The sequence below is a fragment of the Sardina pilchardus genome, chromosome 1, assembly GCF_963854185.1.
Source record: "Sardina pilchardus chromosome 1, fSarPil1.1, whole genome shotgun sequence".
NCBI lineage: Eukaryota > Metazoa > Chordata > Actinopteri > Clupeiformes > Clupeidae > Sardina > Sardina pilchardus.
The window spans coordinates 8,886,521-8,910,439 of NC_084994.1; the positions used below are offsets into that span (position 1 = coordinate 8,886,521).

A 23,919-nucleotide genomic window follows, 5' to 3' on the forward strand; every position below is an offset into this window, starting at 1 on the left:
TTATTTGTCATTGTAGCATTGTTGTCAAGTGTGTGTGTGTGTGTGTGTGTGTGTGTGTGTGTGTGTGTACTGGATGGTGCTGTTGTGAAACTGAATATCCCCTCAGGATGAATAAAGTATTTATCTTATCTTATCTTCAAGAGCTTAACTGCAAATACATGCCAGTGTAAAGAGTGCCGAAGAGTGCCCCTAGTGGGGAGAACTGCAAACTGCAAAGGCATGCCAGTGTAGAGAGTGCTGAGGAGTGCCCCAAGTGGGGAGAACTGCAAACTGCAAAGGCATGCCAGTGTAAAGAGTGCCGAAGAGTGCCCCTAGTGGGGAGAACTGCAAACTGCAAAGGCATGCCAGTGTAGTGAGTGCTGAGGAGTGCCCCTAGTAGCAAACAGGGAAACTGCAAAGTTGTGTCATAAAGTTGACATCTATAAATAAACTGTCAATGTGATTATCTTCTCTTTTTGTATACATTTTATATAGTCAATCAGAAAAACTGCAAAAGGCATCAGCCAGTCTCATCTCTTACACACACACACTTGACAAACACGATGGTGTTCATTTTGAAACAAAGACGAATAAACGACATCATAATTGTAGAGGATATCATATTGTGTATTTAGTGCTACAATGGTGTTGAATGCACACATACTGTTATGTTGTCACAAACAGCTCCTCAACACACTGTCTAACATACACATGTACATGGATGTACACAGAAACACAAGACATGTGCGTTTCAAGTCGTACACACACTTTATGGACATCAGGTTAGAGGAATGACCAAGAGAGAGGGTGCGGACCAAGAGTGAGACCTGGATTCTGTCGTGCTATTGAATAATCCGTGAGTCCGGCTGTAGTTAACGTGTGTCTTTATTGCAGCCTCCCGGGCCGGCAACTGTCACTCTAATGACCTCTGGGGCAGCCGTGGCCTACTGGTTAGGGCTTCGAGCTTGTTACCACAGAGTTGCCTGTTTAATCCCCGACTAGTCCACGACTGAATTTCTCTCACGGGATCAAAAAAGTGAAACCTTGATTCTGACATCAGTGTTATTTTCATTCATACAGTGCATGCTATATGACTAGAAGAGACACAAATGAATGGGGAGGAAAGAGTTAAACATTCATAACAACAAGAGTTGCTTTGCCGTTGATCATATCAACACACCTTAATATCCTGAGACAGAACAAGTCCAGGCAGTTCTGTACAGGGAGCGTCTGAGACTCAAGGAAATGACAACTGAATAAAACTCAAAACAGTAAGTTGTTTACTAAATATCAGTTGTAGGCGATGTTCTTTACATTTCTCTTGAGGTTTGGAGGTGTCTATATGTAACAGGTGTATGCAATGTTTGTATGGAGTCCTATTTGTGGCCCTATTAATAGCAGTTTAAGGTAAGAGTGGAATTGCAATCTCAGTGGCCATACATTTCTAAGTAATGATGCTGTTAGACTTTGTAAAACAACATGCAAGATCTATTAGACCTTCACAGAAAGAAGTCTGAGTTCAACTTCATCACCTATTGTTTTGACATATACTGTATGCCTGAGATACAGATGTCTAGCTGTTTTGATAGTTCCTTAATGTAAAGGTATAAACTGTCTCTTCCTGGATACTCTAGAAAGAGCTAAACATGCATGACAAGATCAATGATCCCCAGTATTTTGCTTTGTATTGCATCAACAGGATTAGACTTTCACCTGGGAGGTTGTATCAGAACATTCTAGTTTGATTTCTGTTCAGTTTGTGTAATTCTTTTTGGTCAAACTCACTGTTACGTGAAATAAATGTGTGGCATCAAAAGGGGGGTATGACCGTATGAGAGAGGGTGAAAATGATAATGATAGGGAGGGTGGAAATAAGAACAACATATTTCCATGGTGTGAGGGTTTGTCAGTGATTTGCGCGAGGAAAGAGAACAGATATTTTATAAATACGACCACACCTCAACCTCATGTGCTCAGGTGTTTCGGTGTCCCAGGGAATTGATCTTATATCACAGACAAATGCACCACTGCACTGCTTTAACAGACAAATAAAGGTCTGAGTAATAGGAATTACAAGACACACAATATCTCCATGTAAGACACTGCCATTGATAAAGTTTATGATAATATATTGTAAAAGCATTGAAATGGAAAACATTGTAATGTTTTTAAAAGTAGAATGGATTCATAGTTAAACATGTAGAGAAAGGACATGTTGACGTGTTCAGAGCAGCAAGTGACTGAACGAGTCCAGGCGGTTCAGCAAGGGAGCGTCCACAGTGATGAAATCTGCAGTGGAATGCAGGAGAGCAGCTCATCATGAGGGAGTGAATTCACACACAGAGAGGAACATTCTCATATATATGAGGGAGTGAATTCACACACAGAGAGGGACATTCTCATATATATGAGGGAGTGAATTCACACACAGAGAGGGACATTCTCATATGAGGGAGTGAATTCACACACAGAGAGGGACATTCTCTCTCTTACTGTTGAGTAGCTTACTGGTACACCTGCACACTGTAAAAAAAAGGAAAAGTCAGGGCTGTCCAATTTCCAAACCATGCTGCATTATACAATTACATAAAACAATCTACAAACCGTATTACTTTAGAACAGATTTGAGAGACTCAGCTGAAAGTTTTTCTGAAGACATATTTGCAATGACTGAGACTCATGTTGCTGACAAAGTGTGTCTGAAATTATACAGGAGTTGGGGGAACTCTTGGAGGGTCCACATTTTTTTTTAAAAGTAATATTATCATTATTATTATTATTATTATTATTATTTTTTTTTTTTTTAAAGGCCAAACACATTTATTTTAGAGTTATTTTTTTTGGCTTCAATCAGATACAGAATGACAGGAAGCAAGTGGTAGAGTGGAGAAAGGTTTTGGAAAGGAACGTGGGTTAGGACCTGTGTTGCCGGAGTGGTAAGTTGTTGCCCTAACCGATAGGCCAGCTAGGGCCCCAAGCACATTTTGAAATAAGAAAATTACTTTTAAAGTATTGCTGTACACTACAGTATATATACCAAACCAGACATGTGATTTAGGCATGTCAGTATCAGCCTTGTCATAGTATCTAATACTAAGGAAAGTTAACATAACATTTCCTATTTGGTCAGCTGGTGGCACTAGACCAGGTTAGCAGCTTGGGTATGTGGATGTCATCTTATTTTACTATTTAAGATGACTGTTTACTATTTTGTATTTTACTATTATTTTGTAAATAAATTCCCCAAACTATTCTGACTTTGGCCAGCTGGTGACGCTATGCCAGACATATTACTGTAGGTGTTTGGATGTCATATACACCTAATCTGACTGATCTGGTGATGTGATATGATATCTATGAAATACACTTCTGATTGGTAATCCATATTTGACAACTTAACCTGTGTGTTGCTTTCACATGTATATCATAAACATGACTTGCTATTGCATGGCACATTAATCTACGATACGCAGTTCTGCTTTGACATTCATATTTGAAACCTTAACCATTGTGTTGAGATGGTGTACTGTAAAACGTGTCCATGTATACTGAATTTTGGATTTAATATGTGACATGTAAGACAAGCATGTTTTGTGAGGATGAGAATTGAGTCTGCATTGTCAGTCCCCAGTTCAATCACAAATATGACTTTTCTTATGAATAGCCATTACTGTAAATATGCAAAAAACAGTTATGATTGGTAATCCATATTTGAGATGATAACCAGTGTTTTGATATGGTGTACTGTAAATCATGCACATGTACAGTAAGGCTTACATGAATAACTTTGCTCACAAAACCTAATTTAAACCATATTTAATGTGAATGTGTGTGTGTGTGTGTGTGTATTTGTTTGTCTCTGTGTGTGTTTGTCTGTGTATGTGCTGATGTAAGCAAAACTTAGTAAATCATGAATGTGTGACTTTACTCGTTTATCCTTCACACTCTAAAACAGACGAATAACTGGTCTGTTTTACGAAACACACGTGTCCTGTCCACATAATGAACCAAGGCTCTCACTGGACACAAAGCCCACAAAGAATCAACTTCACTTTCTGAAACTTCAGAGGAGGGAATGATGGTCAGCAGTAAATCCCTGTTAAGGCCCGTTCACACCAAGAATGATAATGATAACGATAACTATAAATAAATATCGCTCTCGTTAATATGTTATCGTTCTTGGTGTGAACGGCCCTTTAACATAACCCTGAGGAAGAATTAGGTCGGTAGAATGACTCGCCTCATCCGGGCCTACGCGGTAGCATTCTTCACTGACTGAGAGACCATGTAATTCACTGACTCTCTTAGTGGAGGTATAACGGCCACAAGCAACGCTGTCTTAAGAGACAACTGCTTTATAGGTCATTTGATTAGGGGTTATTCAAGTGCCTTGAGAACTACATACAAACTACAAATCCCACAAAGTGTACTCTTAGGGGGCGGAGTCAATGAACACCACATGACTCCGGAGAGCTCCCTCTCTTCACACCATTGGCTAAATATATCTTCCCTCTTTTGTCATCAGCTAAAGTGGTTGAGGGTGCCCGTGCACTCTTCACTGACTCCAGTTCTAGGCTGGACCGTTTTTCCTGCTCAGCGGCCAAGCCCACAGTCTGAGCTCCCATGGTGTCTCCACTACAAGTGACAGCAGTGTCCAGGGGCACCAGGGCCACTTTGGAGCTATTCTCGATGTCAGGTTCCTACGTCACAGTCCTCCGCCATATTGGAATGGGGGAAAGAACATCGTCTCCGCCATAGGAACCCATTCAATTTAGCGTCAAAAGGTAGTAGTCAAACTTTTAATTAACGTGTCATTTTTATAATTTGAGTCATTAGCTGGAGAGACTAAGGCCTGATATATACACAAATCGAATTAGGTAGGTTTGGATTATACGAGATGCCCGTACGAGGTACGTGAAGACCGGTGGATCTTCACTAAAAAATGAATGGGTTCCTATGGCGCTGCATGGCGGAGATGTTTTGTTTCCCCCATTTCAATTTGGCTGCGGCCATGAACCTGACATCGATTTGTGTATATATCAGGCCTTAGTCTCTCCAGATAATGACTCAAAGTTAAAAAATGACACGTTAATTAAAAGTTTGACTACTACCTTTTGACGCTAAATTGAATGGGTTCCTATGGCGGAGACGATGTTCTTTCCCCAATTCCAATATGGCGGAGGACTGTGACGTAGGAACCTGACATCGAGAATAAGGAGGAGCTGCAGACCTGCCTCCCTGTCCCTGACCCTGTCCAGGGCTGCTGGAATCAGTGGGAAGGTGGGAAATGCATAAGGCCTCGCCCACTCGTGGGCCAAGGCGTCCAGACTGAGTGGACCCGGAGGATTGGACATCAACACTGGGCACTGTGTGTTTTCTGCAAAGGCGAACAGGCGTGGGGGTAGCAGTGTGAACTAAGGGACTATGAGCCAATTTCACAGTGTCCAGGTGCCTGGCCTAGTTGATGTTAATGATGCCTTAATTGTTTTTGTCTTTCCTATAGACTGAGCTGTTCCAGAGGAAGTTAGTTTACACAGTGGCGACATCTTGTGCAATAGGCTCATGCTAGTCCAGCTGTTGCTTCGCTTATAGCTTATAGGGAAGTCTTCAGGTGGAGTTGTGGTGTTGCCCCATGCCAGTATATACTTGGGGGGAGTGGTCATACCACACCTGTTGCATGGGCTTACTCATTACTTCACTTACTCATATGAATTAATATTTGTGTTGTGGCTGTTTCCATCTAGTGAGACACATCTTACTTATTCATATTCATATTCATATTCATATGTATTCATATATGTGTTGTGACTGTTTCCATAGTGAGACACATCTTACTTACTCATATGAATTCATATGTGTGTTGTGACTGTTTCCATCTAGTGAGACACATCTTACTTATTCATATGAATTCATATTTGTGTTGTGGCTGTCGTGATATTTGTGTTATTTATATTCACATTAATTCATATCAGTGTGTTGTGACTGTTTCCTTCTAGTGAGACACATCTTACTTGTTCATATTCATATGAATTCATATTTGTGTTGTGGCTGTTTCCATCTAGTGACACACATCTTACTTATTCATATTCATATGAATTCATATGTGTGTTGTGGCTGTCGTGATATTTGTGTTATTTATATTCACATTAACTCATATCAGTGCGTTGTGACTGTTTCCATAGTGACACACACACTCTGAGATGAGTGAGGAGGCTGAGGAGGGCCCTGAGACCAGAGTCTGCACTACACAGCTGTGTAACCATGGAGACTGACCAGGACATGGATAATACTGTTAGCAGGAACAAAACATCAACACGGACCAATGCAGGGTGAGTACAGAAAGCATGAACACACATGCACAGACACACACACACACACACACACACACACACACACATGCACACACACACACACACACACACACACACACACACACACACACACACACACACACACACACACACACACACACACACACACACACACACACCTGTGTTAGGAAGTGCCCTAGGCCGCAACATCCAAGCTAAGCTAATTGGAGTGTTAGAGCACTAGGATGTGATTATGGGGTGTGTTTTAACCGATAAAGGGGGGGCCCCATCATGAATCCAATGCAGGATGAGTAAAGAAAGCATGTGCCACATGCGCACACACACACACACACACACACACACAGAGAGAGAGATATATATACTATACACACATACACAGACATACAAACATGCACACACACGCACACATTTGCTTGCTTGTGGTTGTCCATCGAATCTGATGATGATGTCCACTTCTGTCTTTTAATGGTGAGTTGTCTGATGGCTGAATAGTCCTGTCCTGGATCCTGAAGTTCTATTGCAAGTGGGGCATGTAAACATGCTATTGGTGTTACTGGCATACATTTTTCAACTTTTAATTCTTTCAGTGGCCATCAATTTTCCACTATATCCGTAAATCAACCATTTTGACCAAAACTCAACGTTGATATAGCATCTTTTGCTATCTGGGATGCAAACGCATATGCACACACACAAACACACACACACACACACACACACACACACACACACACACACACACACACACACACACACACACACACATACACACACACACACACACACACACACACACACACACACACACTATCATTATATAACAGTTGTGCGTGTTGTGTGCATGTGTGTGCAGAACACAGACAGACAGACCTCCATCTCCCGTGCCCAGCTGTGTGTCCCTGAAGAGTGATCAGTCCAAGCCTGAACCTCTTTCCTTCAGAAGTGGACGAGTCCCATCAGGAATGAAGTGAGTTTAGACATATATGTCGTACACACACACACACACACACACACACACACACACACACACACACACACACACACACACACACACACACACACACACACACACACACACACACACACACACACACACACGCAACTGTTACATACACACACACACACACATAACAGTTGTATGTGTTTACAGACCACAGAAACACAGACCTCCATCTCCAGTGCCCAGCTGTGTGTCCCTGAAGAGTGATCAGTCCAAGCCTGAACCTCTTTCCTTCAGAAGTGGACGAGTCCCATCAGGAATGAAGTGAGTTTAGACATATATGTCGTAGACACACACACACATACACACACACACACACACACACATCACACACACACACACACACACAACTGTTACATACACACACACACACACACACACATAACAGTTGTATGTGTTTACAGACCACAGAAACACAGACCTCCACTTCCAGTGCCCAGCTGTGTGTCCATGAAGAGTGATCAGTCCAAGCCTGATCCCATTACCTTCAGAAGTGGAGTCCCATCAGGAATGAAGTGAGTTTACACAATATGTGTAGTATACACACACACACACACACACACACACACACACACACACACACAATGCTCACACATACACACAATCATTACATCATTTCAATTGTAATTTAATTTCACTTATAAAGCGCCAGAACATTACATGTCTCATCATGCACAACTCTCATCAATTTAGGGTCCAAATAAATAATGTGCCAATTTAGGGTCCGAATCAATAAATGCGCCAGTGATTACAGACAGATTTTCTGAATTCTGACACAAGGGGAGAATATTTTATGCAACATAAGGGGACTTGCTCGGATCTTTAGTGCGTGTTTTGGATCGAAGACACTCCTCTTGTGTTGTCTGATCAAAGTGTTTCAACCCAGTCTTGTTTGTAGCCTCTATTGTGGAATATTTTGGTCAAATCTGACGCCTGCGCTGAGTACGATGTGTCACTACAAATTCTACGCACACCATGGAACTGACTGTTCGGAAGACTTTTGACCAATAGCCTGGGATGGAAACGATCCCCATGCAATATAGTATTGCGATCCATAGGCTTACAGTACAAAAGAGATCAGTTTTCATGGTCGTACCATCTTTAAACACCAGAACATCCAGGAAACTGATGCAAGGTTTATTGTATTCCAAAGTGAATTTCAAGTGTTCATTGAAAGAGTTGAGATACTCATGGAATCCCATTAACTCATCTATTACGCAGTCAATACTCAGAAAAATATATCATCAATAAGCCGCTGGTAGAATAAGATCTTTGGGTAGAATGGATTGTTCTGATGTAGCGCAAAAAAGGTTTTCAAATAGGCCCATGTATAAGCAGGCGTGATTAGAAGCCATTTTACTACCCATGGCAGTGCCTTTCTTTTGTATAGAACTCGTCTTCAAAATGAAAGAAGTTGTTGGTCAGACCTGTATTTGACAAGTCTAGAATACTGTACACTCACTGCTGGGTTTAGGCTCAGAATGATTTAAAGAAAGAAAATCATGGAGTGCCTCAAGGCCACCGTCATGTGAAATATTAGTGTACAAACTCTGAATATCAAAAGTAGCCAACAGCAAATTGTCAGAAGTAACATCAAAGGCTTACAGTGGACTGATAAAATCAATAGTCAAGTATAAGAAGAGTGACCACTTCTGATTTGATAAAATGATCAGCGGAAGCAGATATGTTTTCCGTTAGGCTGCCGATCCCACTAACATTAAGTCTTCCCTTCAGAGGGAGATCTAAGCCCTTATAGATTTTAGGGAGTGTGTAAATTACAGGGATCACTGGATGTTCAACCTTATGACACTCAAAGACATTTTTGTCAAACTCATCATTGTTAAAGTGATGCTGTAATTGAGGGTGTATCCGGGTGTTACATCACTTAATTGTCTTTTAATTTCATTTTCATGGTCCACAGCATTTTGCAAAACAACAAGCTCCCCCCTTATCTGCAGGCCGGATCACAATCCTATCAAGTCCATTACAGCTTACAGCTTTCTTTTTTAGTAAGCCCTTTACATCATTCTCAATTAAACTGCAGTCCCTTATTGCTTGATGAAGTACCCAGTAGTTTTTTAAACCTTAAACGGGAGCAAATAACATGTTGCGGACATTATATTCCTTTTATTGAAGCTACTCTACATGTGTCCTGCACCTGCAAGGTGGGATGTGCACACAGCTACTCTTTTTGAACGGCTTTACAGAGTGTTAAACATTCAGAGAGGGTCCATGAGTAATTGTCATAGGGAAAGTAGTGGGTCGCTAGGGTGCGTGGGCCAGGAATTCCGGACAAGGGGATTCCTGGCCCACAGGCGATGGTAGTGTTGTATATGCAAAATATGTCCAAGAGAAGACAGAGGCGCATGTTATGTTCGGTGGTTTAATGAAACGGAAACTCACACACAGTAAACGACCGGATGCCCGTCATCCGTGCTCCCAACGCACTGTCATGGAAACATAACATTTTCCCCCCTCCCCAGGGCAGGCCCAAATCACATCCCTGAGTGTAAAATAATAAAGATAAAGAATTACAAATAATGTAACAACAGCAGACCCTAGTACAGCTTTCAGAAAGCATTGTTGCAATCGCAGTCCCACTGAAACAGATCATTAAGGCTATTTCAAAACCTGATAAGTGCCTTAGAACCTCAAACTAAAGTATTACAAATCTGCATCATACAGTAGTCCCCCACGTAGCCCGGTCTGGTGTGGACACGAACTGGTCGTGTGGCTGGATCCAGAGGGCAACCAGAACCTGGATCTGGGTCGCGGATGACCTCCAGGTCTGCCACAGTAGGTGGTGGCACTCGGCGAAGGCGACGTGCAAGCCACCTCGTTCCATCCGACAAGCGGAAAGTGGCAGGGCCCAGCTGTTCAGTCACTTGTAGAGGTGCGGACCAGAACGACAGGAGCTTATGACCCCGTATAGGCTTTCGGACCCTGACCCAGTCCAGGTCTGTCAGAGTAGGGGTTTTGACACTATGGGCCTGGTCAAAGCGCTGTTTTGTTCTGCGCTGCCGTGCAGAGACTCTGTCACACAGCTGATCAGTTGACTCACGCCGTGCGCTCTGTGGCACCCTTGACGTCAGGTGAGCAGGGACTCACAGGCGATCCAGGGGCGTCATGAGGAGTGTCGGCAGTGTTGGGAAGGTTACTTTAGAAATGTAATGTGTTACAGTTACAAGTTACTCTGTTTAAAATGTAATAGTAGTGTAACTATTTGAATTACTTTTTCTGAGTAAAGTAACTAATTACTTTTGATTACTTTTTGATTACTTTTCCGATTTTTGAACGATATATATGGTCCCCAAATCCATGCGAAGATTTCGGCCTGGGTCTACAGGCTGCCGAGCAGTTCTGTACAAGCGCACAAGGCAGCAAGGGCATTCAATACATGAATTAGCATCACATTTTTTGTGAGGATAATATAATGATAATCATAACACGTTTACAGGCAGGCATGTAGGCCTACGCTGATGGCGCTGTAGACGTGATAGAGCCTATCAGAAGGTCCCGTATCAAACTATGGCTGTGGAGGGAAACAGTTCTTTTCACATACAATATTATTTGCAAAGTTTTGCTGACAATATTGAGATGTAATTCAAATTGTAATTTTTACAAATTTCAAAAGTACCTGTAATTGAATTACATTTTTTTTCTACAGTAACTGTAATATATTACTGTTACATTTATTTTGTAATTAAATTACGTAACTCAATTACATGTAATGCGTTACTCCCCAACACTGAGTGTCGGTGAACTGTTCGTCGTGGAACGCTGTGTGGCTCGATAGTGCAGTTGAGTTCGCCAGAGTGCTGCTGAGAACTGGAATCCTTCTGCCACGTGAGCTCTGATGCCATTTTTCAGTGTCTGGTTCATGCGTTCTACACCCCCGTTCGCCTGTGGGTTGTAGTAGGCGGTGCGGATGTGTCTGATCCCTCGCTCACAGAAAATGGTGAACTCTGCTGAGATGCATTGTGGGCCATTGTCTGTGGTTATTGTTGTGGGCATGTCCCAGCGAGATGAATTGTGGGCCATTGTCTGTGGCCATTGTTGTGGGCATGTCCCAGTGAGATGAGTTGTGGGCCATTGTCTGTGGTTATTGTTGTGGGCATGTCCCAGTGAGATGAATTGTGGGCCAATGTCTGTGGTTATTGTTGTGGGCATGTCCCAGCGGGCAAACAAGCTCCTCTAAAAATGTCAATGACCGCACACGTGTGGTGACAGACCCGGTAGAAACCGCCTCGGGCCACTTAGAGTGAAGGTCGTAGGCCACGATGAGGAAACGTTGGTGGTGTGGGACGCCATGAAGCTCTCCACAGAGGGCCACTTAGAGTGAAGGTCGTAGGCCACGTTGAGGAAGCGTTGGTGATGTGGGACGCCATGAAGCTCTCCACAGATGTCCATCTGGACTTGCTCCCAGGGACCAGCTGCCCACTGCAGTGGCTGGAGGGGACGTGCAGGTGGAGGGCTGGTCATGCCACTCAGCAACTATGGCAACGCTGACCCTGACGATGCCCAGATGGCCGTCGTGAGCCATGGATAGGACCTGTGCCCGTAAAGCAGAGGGTATGACAGTAATTCGGTTAAATTGGGTTAAATGCAGAGAATTTCCCTCAAAAGTATATATTCTATTCTATTCTATTTTGACTGTGCGATGCCCCTGGGCTACACAGTGGTCATTCCAGCAAAAACGTCTGTCTTTAAAGCGGCAAAAAGACGTCAGGCTGTCCGGCAGGCTGGAGGCTGGAGGCTGGAGGCCACCCGGGGTGGATGAAGGAGCGGAGCTGTGCAAACACTGGGTCCTGTTCAGTAGCCTGCTGGAGCTCTTGCAGTGACACTGTTGCCTCCAGAGGGGAGTGGAGGAGCTGGATGAGGTTGAGATCGGTGGTGTCATAACACACACACACAAATACAGCCAAATAGACACACACACACACACACACACACACACACACACAGGAGTGAGTTTGTAAAATGTATTGTCCCCACACCCAAACTGTGTTAATCACACACAAACCCATTCCCCCACCACACACACTCACAAGTGGAAACTCACAGACAGAGAAGCACACATACTGTACACAAAAGTAAGCGCACACACATGCACACACTAATTTACATACATAAAAGTTGCTAAAAGTTGCAGTAGGAGATGGAGTAGACGATGGATACAAATTGACAAGCGTGATATATTTTTGCAGAGAGAATGTGCAGGACTGAGTGGTGGTCATATTGTGTACCACTTTGCGGTGCATCTAGTTTTAGCCATTACACTAACATTATGCTATGGTTTGACAAATCCATGATTAAAATCTTAACCTGCGCTAAAAAGCCTGACCGGTATTCAATTTAATAGTGACAGCTAGCTGGTATTAGCAACACACACACACACACACACACACACACATTCACGCACACACACATCCACATCCAAACACACACACACGCGCACACACACAGACTAGCACACACACACACATACACTATCGTTGTCCTCGGTTTAATAAACAACATATGCACTGTTGTCAAAGTGATGAATTGTTCACAATAATTTTCTTGCCATTCCCACATAACATTAGATAGGCTTACTACATTTAAAAACAAAATGTTGGTTGTTATGTTTTATGTTGGTTACTGATATTTGCACAGATCAAACTTCATTTCTGATAGGCTGATAGGTGGAATAATTGTATTATTGTACGGTTCTGGACGATCAGTCAGATTCCCAGTCAGCTGAACCCAACGTGTTAAAACTTCAAGTGATTCTGCTGTGGATGTAAGCCAAACTGGTATTAGCAACACACACACACACACACACACACACACACACACACACACACACACACACACACACACACACACAGACACACAGACACATGTAATGTGGATGTAAGCCAAACTGAGAGTTGCCTGTCAACGGAGTGAGTACAGTATACAGTATTCTCAGCTGCTATCAGAGCTACAGGCTACATCTACTGCTCCTTATTGGCTACAAAGGATCTGCCACTCTGATGGTGATTGGAAGTCCAAATGTGTAAACACTCAAACGTAAGCTGTACTACAGCTAGCCTGCATGCCACCATCTACAGTTTAGGTGGGCAAGAGAGAAATGTTATGTGGAGAAAATATTGGTGTGAAAATAAACATGAACCGATTCTTAATGAGTCACATCGATGCAACTGCACATTTGAATCATTGGATGATCTGAGGAGCAATCAGTGTATTAGTCCAAGTGTTCTTTGTCTGATGCACCTGCAGGTTAAGGGCTGATCTGACCCAGGATCAGTCCAGGTGTGGAGTGTGTGAGCAGGTACTGAAGGACCCAGTCATCACCACCTGTGGACACAGTTTCTGCAGGCAGTGCATCAGCAGCTACTGGGAGCAGCCTGGACTACCAGGAGACCAAGCCTGTCCCCAGTGTGGAAAGACATGCAGGACCCAACCTCCTCTGGATGAACACACAGATAAGGGAACACAGGGTGAACACCGCTTAACTCACTATTGACTTACACTTTGCACGGTTAAGCACCATATGCACACACACACGGGCACACACACACACACACACACACACACACACACACACATACACATAAACGTGGGCACACACACGGGCACACAAAAAAAACACATACATATTTGATCATTGACTTTTATTTTGACTTTTTAATGACTTGTTTTGTCAATTGTAAACAGATGAAAACCTGAGGAGAGTTATAGAGAATCACAAAGGCAGTCTGAAGAGGAGGTTTGAGAACATCTCTGAAGGCATCATCAAACCAGGAGCTGAGATACTCCTCAATAAGATCTACACAGAGCTCTACATAACAGAGGGAGAGAGTGAAGGGGTGAATAAGGAACATGAGGTTTGGCAGGTAGAGTCAGCGTCCAGATCTCAGTCCACAGAAGACACACCAATCAACTGCAACGACATCTTCAAGCCCTTACTTGGACAGGAGAAGCACATCAAAACTGTAATGACCAAGGGTGTTGCGGGAATTGGAAAAACTGTCTCAGTTCAGAAGTTCATTCTTGACTGGACAGATGGGATAGCCAATCAGAATATAGATTTTATGTTTCCCCTTTCTTTCCGTGAGCTTAATTTAGTCAGGGATGATCAGTATAGTTTTCACAGGCTCCTGCTTGACTTTCACCCTGAGCTGAAGGAGCTGAATGATGGTGAAGGATACAAAGACTGTCAGGTTGTGTTCATCTTTGATGGTTTGGATGAGAGTCGGTTGACTCTGGACCTGGAACAGAACAGTAAGTTATCTGATGTGAAACAAACATCATCAGTGGATGTTCTGATGACAAGCATCTTTCAGGGAACTCTGCTTCCCTCTGCACTCATCTGGATAACCTCAAGACCAGCTGCAGCCAGTCAGATTCCTACTCAGTTCATCGACCAGGTAACAGAAGTACGAGGATTCAATGACACACAGAAGGAAGAATATTTCAGGAAGAGAATAGGTGATGAGAGTCAGGCCAACAGAATAATCTCGCACATTCAGGCATCCAGGAGTCTCCATATTATGTGCCACATTCCAGTCTTCTGCTGGATTGCAGCCACTGTACTTCAGCAGATGCTGGAAAGGAAAAACATCAAAGACATTCCCAAAACACTGACTGAGATGTTCATACACTTCTTGCTCATCCAGACCACAAGAAAGGATCAGAAGTATCAGAGTGGACCAGCAACAGATACAAAGAAACTTCTGGAATCTCAGAGAAACATTTTACTGAAGCTGGCAGAACTGGCTTTCAAGAATCTAGAAAATGGCAACCTCATGTTTTATGAGGAAGACCTGAGAGAGTGTGGCATTGAGGTCAGTGAAGCCTCAGTGTACTCTGGCATGTGCACTGAGATCTTCAAGACAGAATCTGTGGAATCTCAACAGAAGAAGGTCTACTGCTTTGTGCATCTTAGTGTCCAGGAGTTTCTCGCAGGTGTGTTTGTGTTTCACTCATATTTGGATAAGAACCACACGGCATTGAAAACCCTCGTCAGTGATGAGCATAGAGATGAACTCAATCCATCAAAGTTATATACCTTTCAGTCCGCACTAGGATTAAAACCTCAAGATGACTTACATGTTTTACTTAAGAGTGCAGTTGATAAGGCTTTGGAGAGCCAGAATGGACACCTGGATCTCTTTCTTCGTTTCCTTATGGGCATTTCTGTGGAGAAAAATCATAAACTTCTGCAAGGTCTACTGAGCAAGAAACACAACAGTTATCTTAGTATTAAGGAAACATGTCAGTACATGAAGAAGCTCAACAGAGAAGGTCTCTCTCCTGAACGATGCATCAATCTTTTCCACTGCTTATTTGAAATGAATGATGATTCCATGCACAAAGAAATTCAGAAATACTTGTCATCACCAAAGAACATCAAACAGAAGTTATCTCCTGCCCACTGTTCAGCACTGGCCCACATGCTTCTGATGTCTGAGGAGGTGTTGGATGAGATTGACCTGAAGAAATACAACACATCAGATGAGGGACGCAGGAGACTGATCCCAGCTGTGAAGTGCTGCAGAAAGGCACGGTGAGTTTCTGGAGAGAGGTTCACCCCAGCTATTAGTGACTTTATATAACAACATTAGATTTAGTCACTATAGTTCCATAGTGACTAAATCTAATGTTGCTATAGTAAAGTCACTAGTCTACTACTAGCTGGGGTGAACCCTGAATAACCTGTTAGCAAATTTGAATTTGGAGTTTTTCACTCTTGAAAGGAGCCCATTGATGTGTGTTATTTCTGTAGAATAGCACACTATTTCATTAGAATGAGCTTTTGCAAATGTGCAGGTGTGTGAGTTTGTGAGAGAGGAAGAGAATGTTGCATTCAGTTCAGTTCATCTTTATTTTTCCATTTTACATGTGCACTGTAAGTCTTATGCGGGTCACTTAGCCGTGTGTGTGTGTGTGTGTGTGTGTGTGTGTGTGTGTGTGTGTGTGTGTGTGTGTGTGTGTGTGTGTGTGTGTGTGTGTGTGTGTGTGTGTGTGTGTGTGTGTGTGTGTGTGTGTGTGTGTGTGATTTGAAATGATGATTGTGTTGATTGTGTTGATCGGAGCACTTTGTATTCCATTTGTCTATTTCTGCAATATTTTATATGTTTGTTGTTTGTGTTTTCATGTTGTTATGCAGACTTGCTGAATGCAAACTCTCAGAGAATTCCTGTGGAATTGTGGCTGCTGTTCTACTGTCACCAAACTCCCTGATAGAGCTGGACCTGAGTCACAATGACCTGGGAGATTCTGGAGTACACCTCCTTTCTAAGGGACTGTCTAGCCCTAACTGCAAACTGCAGACCTTAAGGTTGGTGTTAGTCAGACATGTCTTTGTAAAGGATCATTATTATGATAAGATAAGATAAGATGAGATAAGATAATCCTTTAATTGTCTCCCAAAGGAGAAATTTGCATTGTTACATCGTCCAGACAGTGAAGGAAAGGAAAAAATAAGACTTCCAGACACCCCCTCCCCCCACATACAACAGTACATCTTTAAGACATGCAACATCATGCAACAGTACACATTCCTTGGGCATGCATCCCTCCACTATAGCCTACTTGTTGGAGCACATGTGGGGAAAGCACAACCACTATGTACAACCATTATCACAATACCAGACAATCTCATCAGCCTGCACTAATGCTAAAATACATAATAAATAGATAAATAAATACATACAACAACAAGGATAACCTGTCCTAATGCAATGTATAAGCACTGTATAAAAAGGTAGTCAGTAGAACAGCTCTAGTTCTAAAGTGCCTTGTGCTCTATCGGGATGGTGCTAGCACCCTGTCACTGAAACAGCTGCTCAGTGTTGTCAGAGTGACATGCATTGGGTGACGCACGCTCATTGCCCAGCATAGATGTCAGCTTTGCTACCATCCTGCCTTCTCCCACTATCTCTATTGGGTCGAATGAAATTCCATTAACAGTGAACAGAGAAGCTCTCATTGCACATTGCACATTTGCAAAAAATAAATTTATTCACGGAAATGGAAGTGTGCATCATGTTAATTTAGGCATTAAACCCATAGGATGCAGTGCAGGCCTATCATAGACTTCTGACAATGGCATTGTGTCCAGGGTTCCTATATCGTTATGTTGGCAGGTTGCTGTGCAAGACAAGTCTTGGATTTGGTGTGACCTCCTCACAGGCGTTAATGTTGCTTTAAATGCTTCTTAACTGAAGTAATGTAGAGCTAATACGTGGGGAACTTTCTATGGACCTTATAATTCGTAGGCTATTTGCTGTGTGTTGTTGATCATGCCGTGCAAGCTGGTCAATTTTAAGCACTTGTTTCAACAATGCGATTTTTATCCATGTCATGTTTAAAGGCTATCAGTCTCTGATGTTAGGATAGCCTACCCTCTGCTCCTTTGCAGATTAACATGACTTGACGTATGCATGCATGTGTTGTCGAAAAATAAAATGGTTTTGTGAGGTTACAACATGGGTTATAATGGAACATGCTGGTAGCCTAGTTTTGTGGAGTGTTGTAAAATGTAACAAGAGAGAATGTACATTCACGTGACTGTGGTGGTCGGATGCAGAGCCATATAAATATCTCTTTATATGGCTCTGGTCGGATGACGTCGCTGCTTAGCAACCAGGGCAGTTGAAAAACAGAGAAGAAGGGAAGCTAGAACTAGGCTACACGGTTTTGACACTCGGGTGAAAAAGTTGCTAAAATGTTACAAGCTGTCATAACAGATCAGTGTAGTTGGATGATACAGCCACGGAGGTCGATATAGTCACGTATTATTTTGGCAAGAGTCGGATGAGTCGACATTGTGGAGGTTAGTAGTCGTGACAGTTCTTTGAGTGAAGTTAACTTGAACGTTGAAGTCATTCGGTAGCTGAATCGGTATCTAACTGCTAGTGCTAACTAGATCGGTAAGAGAGTATTGTAACACACACCCGTTAGTCTGGAATCAGTCTCGGGATCTGTTTGCAATTGATACGGAAGGACAGAGATGGGAATGTTCGCCATAGCAGCTAGTGAGATTGACGTTACAACTTGGTGGACGTTAATGGAAAAGCCTCGATTGGAAACCGTTATCCTGGGAGCTCACCGCGCGCAGCCATCGTTCCCAACTCAACAACAGCGGTTCTCATGGCGACGGTCGCCTCACGTCTTCCCTGACAACCAGTGACCACTCTCCGCTGCTGTGTCTGGTGTAATGTTTGTTGTGTGTCACCTAAAGGTCCACACGGTAGGCTACAGGTTTTTTTTTGTTTTTTTTTAATGTAGCGACCTAATGTAAGGCAACGCGGACTAGGCCTAGTAGACAGGGAAAAATCCAGAACTGTAACCGGTGGATTTAGCTCTCTGCGTTGTGATTGGTTGAGCATAGATTATAAAAGAACGTGACGCCGACACACAGCTGTTTCAGTCAGAAGCGGGCGGTTTACTGCAAAACAGTCACAAACAGCGTACAGCTGGGGTTCAGGTTCCTTCCCAACTCCTCTTCCCAGGGTAACAGAAAACAGGGCCAGGTAACCCAACATATACATATTACAATTAGAATGCCCAATAAAACCCCAACAAATATATGTCAAGTTCCTTAAACAGTTCGCTAGGAATTCAGGCTTAATTCGACACAAAACACTGCCTAGCTTCCCATTCTAACAGTGAGCTAGTTAGCTCGCTAGCTAGCTAGCGGGAGCTAGCATAACGGACAAAATAGCTAACTCGTCCACAGTTTTAACATCAAAACACATCAAATTAATCAACAATAATGACACACCTGCAAAACAGTCACAAACAGCGTACAGCTGGGGTTCAGGTTCCTTCCCAACTCCTACAAAAAGCAATAAACGAAAAAGCTAAGTAATAGCGATTCATGCTAACTAGCCGTTAACAACAGTCTGTGGGTAATACAGTATTACAGTAGCTAGTTAGCTACAGGGCTGTAATGCAGTAATAACAAGCTAGTTAGCCACAGGCTTATGTTACACATGTGGCTCTTATTACAATACAAAATACATTAAAATAGTAAAAGTCACCACTTCAATACATGAAGGGAAATGTACCCAAAGAAATAATATGCAATATTACAGTTTCAAAAGTGGTGGATGACAATGTAGAAAAGGGATAGAGATTAGATTTAGAAGAATGAATTAGACATGAAGCATACCTCTTCCCAGGGTAACAGAAAACAGGGAAGAGGTGAAGGGGGCAGGGACATAAAAATATGGAAAAAGGAAATATTAGAGGGGGATAGGGATAGGGGGCAGGAAGCTGAATAGCACCCAGAAGAAGAAGAAGAAGACTATGTACATATTCGGTGTGTCAAAATAAAACCATCTTTGTGTAATTATAAACAATAGAGGAATACAATTGTACTCTGTTACACTCACCCCCCTAGAATTATACAAAGATAAAAAAACAATTTCAAACACAACAGCACCCATCAATTCCCTCCAACAGCCATTACAAATACCAGCGTGGCAGCTACCTAGAAAGGTCAGGCGTGAACCGGGGTGATCAGGACCCGGGACACTAACTGGGTACGCGAGGTGCCATACACACCTCAGCAGTAAGGCTACAACTAAGCACAGTCTATGACGGGTGAGCAATAACTCTGTAATGTCACACAGAAAGAACAGTTTACACACTCAGAGAAAAAGGCTCCACAACCCATGGATGACAGCAAAAAGCTGAAAGACAACTAAATACCAACCCACATGTGCCTACTACACGTGAATGACATGGCCTAAGGCCTCATCCCCACCTAGGATAGTCTGTAACTGAGTCATAGACTCTATCAGTCTACACACAGGTCTAATCACTCTACCAAACCTAGATATGGGAGGGGGAGGTAAGGGGTCAGTGTAGTCAGTATCAGTGTTGTGAGGGGGGTTGGGCGGGGCAATGGGCGCGACATGTACCGCAACATCACCAGGGCCCACCACATCACCAGTAAAGGCATCCAAGGCGCCATCAGGAGACACATCTGAATTGGGGGATCCCAGGCCATCCACATCAGATCCAAGAACGTCATCCTGCACTGCAGACTGCTCAGCAACCCATGAGGAGGTACGGTCTGCAACGGGGCCATCCTGGCATGACAGATCAGTGGCAGTAGGGGGTAGGGCATCATCAGAGGAGAGGTCTGACAAATGAGCTTCGGACAGGGACGCACTCACACTGACACATTCGGCTGCCTCGCTTGGAGTGACTTCAGAAGTTACACTGAGTGGCAGAAAGTTCACTGGCAACAGGAGGTTTCTGTGCAGCACTCTTCGTTTACCATCACTGCCCTCAACTTTGTAGATGTGGAGACTGGGCTTTGAGGCTATCACAGTGTACACATCTGGTTCCCATTTGTCAGCGAGCTTGCGCTTCCCTCTGCAACCTTTGTTGGCAACAAGGACACGGTCACCGATGGAAAGTGCCAAACCTTTGACTCTCCTGTCGTACTGCTCAGCCTGATGTCTCTGCTCGAGCCTGGAGTTCTTCTGAGCAGTTTGCATGGCGGACTGGAGATCGCTGGCCAGAGCCTTCACATAAGAACCATAGTCTGCAATCCTCTCGTCACAGCTCACGTTCCTGAACATCAGGTCAACAGGCAGCCTCGGGACCCTGCCAAACATCAAATAAAACGGCGCGAACCCAGTCGTCTCATGGACTGTGCAATTATACACAAATGTCATGGTTTGAATCAACTGGGGCCACTTCTGTTTGGACTGTGGAGGCAAGGACCGCAGCATGTTTCCCAGCGTCCGGTTAAACCTCTCTGTACCACCGTTGCCCATCGGATGGTAGGGAGAGGTGTGAGACTTCTGCACGCCAGCCAGCTCCATAAGCTCCGCGATCAGCTCACTCTCAAACGAAGCTCCCTGGTCTGAGTGCAAGCGGATGGGAAAGCCATACACACAGAAATAGTTGTCCCAGAGCTTCTTCGCCACCCGCCTAGCCGTCTGGTCTTGACAGGGGAACGCGTGGGCCAGCTTAGTGAAGTGGTCAGTGACGACCAAGACGTCCACGGACTTGTTGTTCTTGTCCTCTGCAGACCAGAAATCAATGCAGACGAGCTCCAGAGCGGCAGATGTTTTGATGCTCTGCAGGGGAGCTCTGGCTGCTGGCTCAGGGGTTTTGCTGAGGACACATCTCACACAGTTTCTGACATGACTCCTAACGTCCTTCTCCATGTCGTACCAGAAAAACCTCTGACGAGCAAGGGAGAGTGTTCGAGGTTGACCTTGATGACCGGCCAAGTCATGCACGCCAGCCAATGCATCAGCTTTCAGAGAGTCCGGCACAACGTACTGAAACCTCTTTGTGTTGGTGAGGGGGTCTTTGGAAACTCGATAGAGAATTCCATCTCTAAGCTGGAACTTTTCCCATTGACGCAGCATTTTCAAGGCCAGATGATTCTCTTGAGCACGTTCACGCCTTGACGGTCTCAGTTTCCGGTCAACGTAGAAAATCACTCTGGAAACGGCCACATCCTGTAGCTGGCGGGCTTTCAGCTCTTCCGTCGACCATGTATGGAGTGTGTCCTGACCACAATTCCCCAGGCTTGTCAGGTGGTCACCGAGGGAAGTGGCTCGCTGCTGAGCCCCATGTTCCCAAGCATCCTGCGTATCCAAGGCAGCTGACACATCATCACCTGACATGGAAAAAGGCTGATCGAGACTGAGGGAAGAATCAGTCATGGTCTGAGGATTACAGGTGAGGCGGAACATGTCCTGAACACAGCTGTTGTCCACTTCAGAAGCTCGCTGCAGCAGATCTAAGTAGGACTCAGACAAGAGCCGTTGGCTGACAAGCTTCACAAAGGGGTCACGACTCAGCGCATCAGCAACCACGTTCTTTGTCCCAGGGACATGTCTGATGTCAAAAGTGTATGGCGCCAGCTTTGAGACCCACCGCTGCTCACATGCATCTAACTTGGGCTTTGTCAGAATGTACGTGAGAGGGTTGTTGTCTGTCCAGACGGTGAAGGTGTGACCTTTGAGCCAGTGACTAAACTTATCACACACAGCCCACTTCAAAGCCAAAAACTCAAGCCGATGTGCTGGATAGTTGGCCTGGCTCCGACTAAGAGACTTGCTGGCGAAAGCTATAGGCCTGGCTCTGTCCTCACCCTCTGGAACCTGAGACAAAACGGCCCCCAAGCCATCAAGGGAAGCGTCAGTGCACAGGATGAACGGTTGGCTGAAGTTCGGATGGGCTAGAACTACACTGGTCATCAGTGCCCCCTTGAGGTCCTCAAAAGCTTTTACACAGGCTGGAGTCCAATCACCCGGAGTCAGCTCACGGTAAGTACCAGGCCTCTGGAGCTTCCGGTCATGCCTACCCCTACGTTTCTGTCCAGCAGTCAGGGCAAACAGTGGTTTAGCGATAGAGGAACAGCCAGGGATGAAATGTTGATAATACATCACCATTCCCAGGAAGGAGCGAACTCTCTTCTGGGAAGGCGTGCACCCATCCGCCATCATGAGATCCTGTGTGGTGAAGCTTGAGATGACGTCAACCTTCTCTTGATCGACAGACACACCACCCACATTCACAACATGCCCTAAGAACCTAACAGACTTGCGCAAAAAGTGGCACTTCTTCTGGGAGAGCTTCAGATTGTGTGCCCTCAACCTGGTGAATGTAACCTCAAGACGCCACAGGGCCTCAGCCTCAGATGGAGCAAAGACTAAAAGATCGTCTAAGTAGCATAAAAGGGTGGAAAAGTTGAGGTCACCAAAAATGCTCATCATCATGCGCATGAATGAAGCTGGACTGTTACACAGACCTTGGGGGAGTCTATTATACTCATACAAGCCAAGTGGTGTTGTGAAGGCTGTGTACTTCTTGTCAGACTCATGGAGGGGAATGTTATAAAACCCAGATGTCAAATCCATGGTGCTGAACAGTGCATTCCCACCAAGGGCAGCGAGACAGTCTGACTGGTGTGGCAAGGGATGTGCATCCTTCACAGTTTTGGCATTAAGCCAGCGAAAGTCTGTGCATAACCTGAGATCTCCGTTCTTCTTCCAGACCATCACTAAAGGCGAGGCATATTCACTGATGGACTTTCTGATGATATTCTTCTCCTCCATGTCACTCAGGACTTCTCTCAGCTTGTGATAGTGAGCAGGTGGAATACGGCGGTAAGGAAGCCGGAACGGGCGATCATCAGTGAGGTGGATGCGGTGTACAAAATCTCTCGCCTCCCCACAGTCAAGCTTGTCCTTGGAAAAGACGTCGTGAAACCTGGTAAGTAGCTCAGCCAGCCTGGACTTCCACTCATCCGACACCTCACACGCGTCAATGTCGACATCTCCAAGGCCACAGGCATCTAGACACTGCTTTGGAGAGTGTAGCGGCGGTGGCGTGTTTGTCTGAGTATGGACAGCACTGTTACAGGTGATACCCTGAGTCAAAGGCAGATCTTCCACAGCCAGGCACGGCGACACATCAGCTAGCTTTGTGTTGCGGCGCAGTCTTACAGGAGACTCAGTCGGATTCAGAACTCTCATGGGAATCCAGTGGTCTCCCCACATCGGTGTGATAACTTTCCCCACTAGAATGTTCCTAGGACCAGAACGAGCTGCGGTGGGCTCCACTATCACTGTGCTA

General features: G+C 44.3%; 1 protein-coding gene across 5 annotated transcripts in view; it reads left to right on the forward strand.

Annotated features, from left to right (window-relative positions):
* Positions 1-1,179: 1,179 nt before the first annotated feature.
* Positions 1,180-23,919, forward strand: part of LOC134082357 (NACHT, LRR and PYD domains-containing protein 3-like) — a 52,255-nt gene continuing 29,515 nt past the window's right edge. For 2 of the 5 annotated variants that reach the window (XM_062538065.1, XM_062538228.1), the window contains exons 1-8: positions 1,180-1,250; positions 6,162-6,308; positions 7,165-7,278; positions 7,462-7,575; positions 7,716-7,826; positions 13,576-13,796; positions 14,014-15,865; positions 16,469-16,639. In XM_062538065.1, the coding sequence (XP_062394049.1) occupies positions 6,241-6,308; positions 7,165-7,278; positions 7,462-7,575; positions 7,716-7,826; positions 13,576-13,796; positions 14,014-15,865; positions 16,469-16,639 (2,651 nt within the window). In that variant the 5' untranslated portion in view covers positions 1,180-1,250; positions 6,162-6,240. Of the gene's footprint in view, positions 1,251-2,876; positions 2,916-6,161; positions 6,309-7,135; positions 7,279-7,445; positions 7,576-7,715; positions 7,827-13,575; positions 13,797-14,013; positions 15,866-16,468; positions 16,640-23,919 lie in introns of those variants that run through there. The other 3 variants (XM_062538148.1, XM_062538312.1, XM_062538398.1) reach the window with 3 other exon arrangements.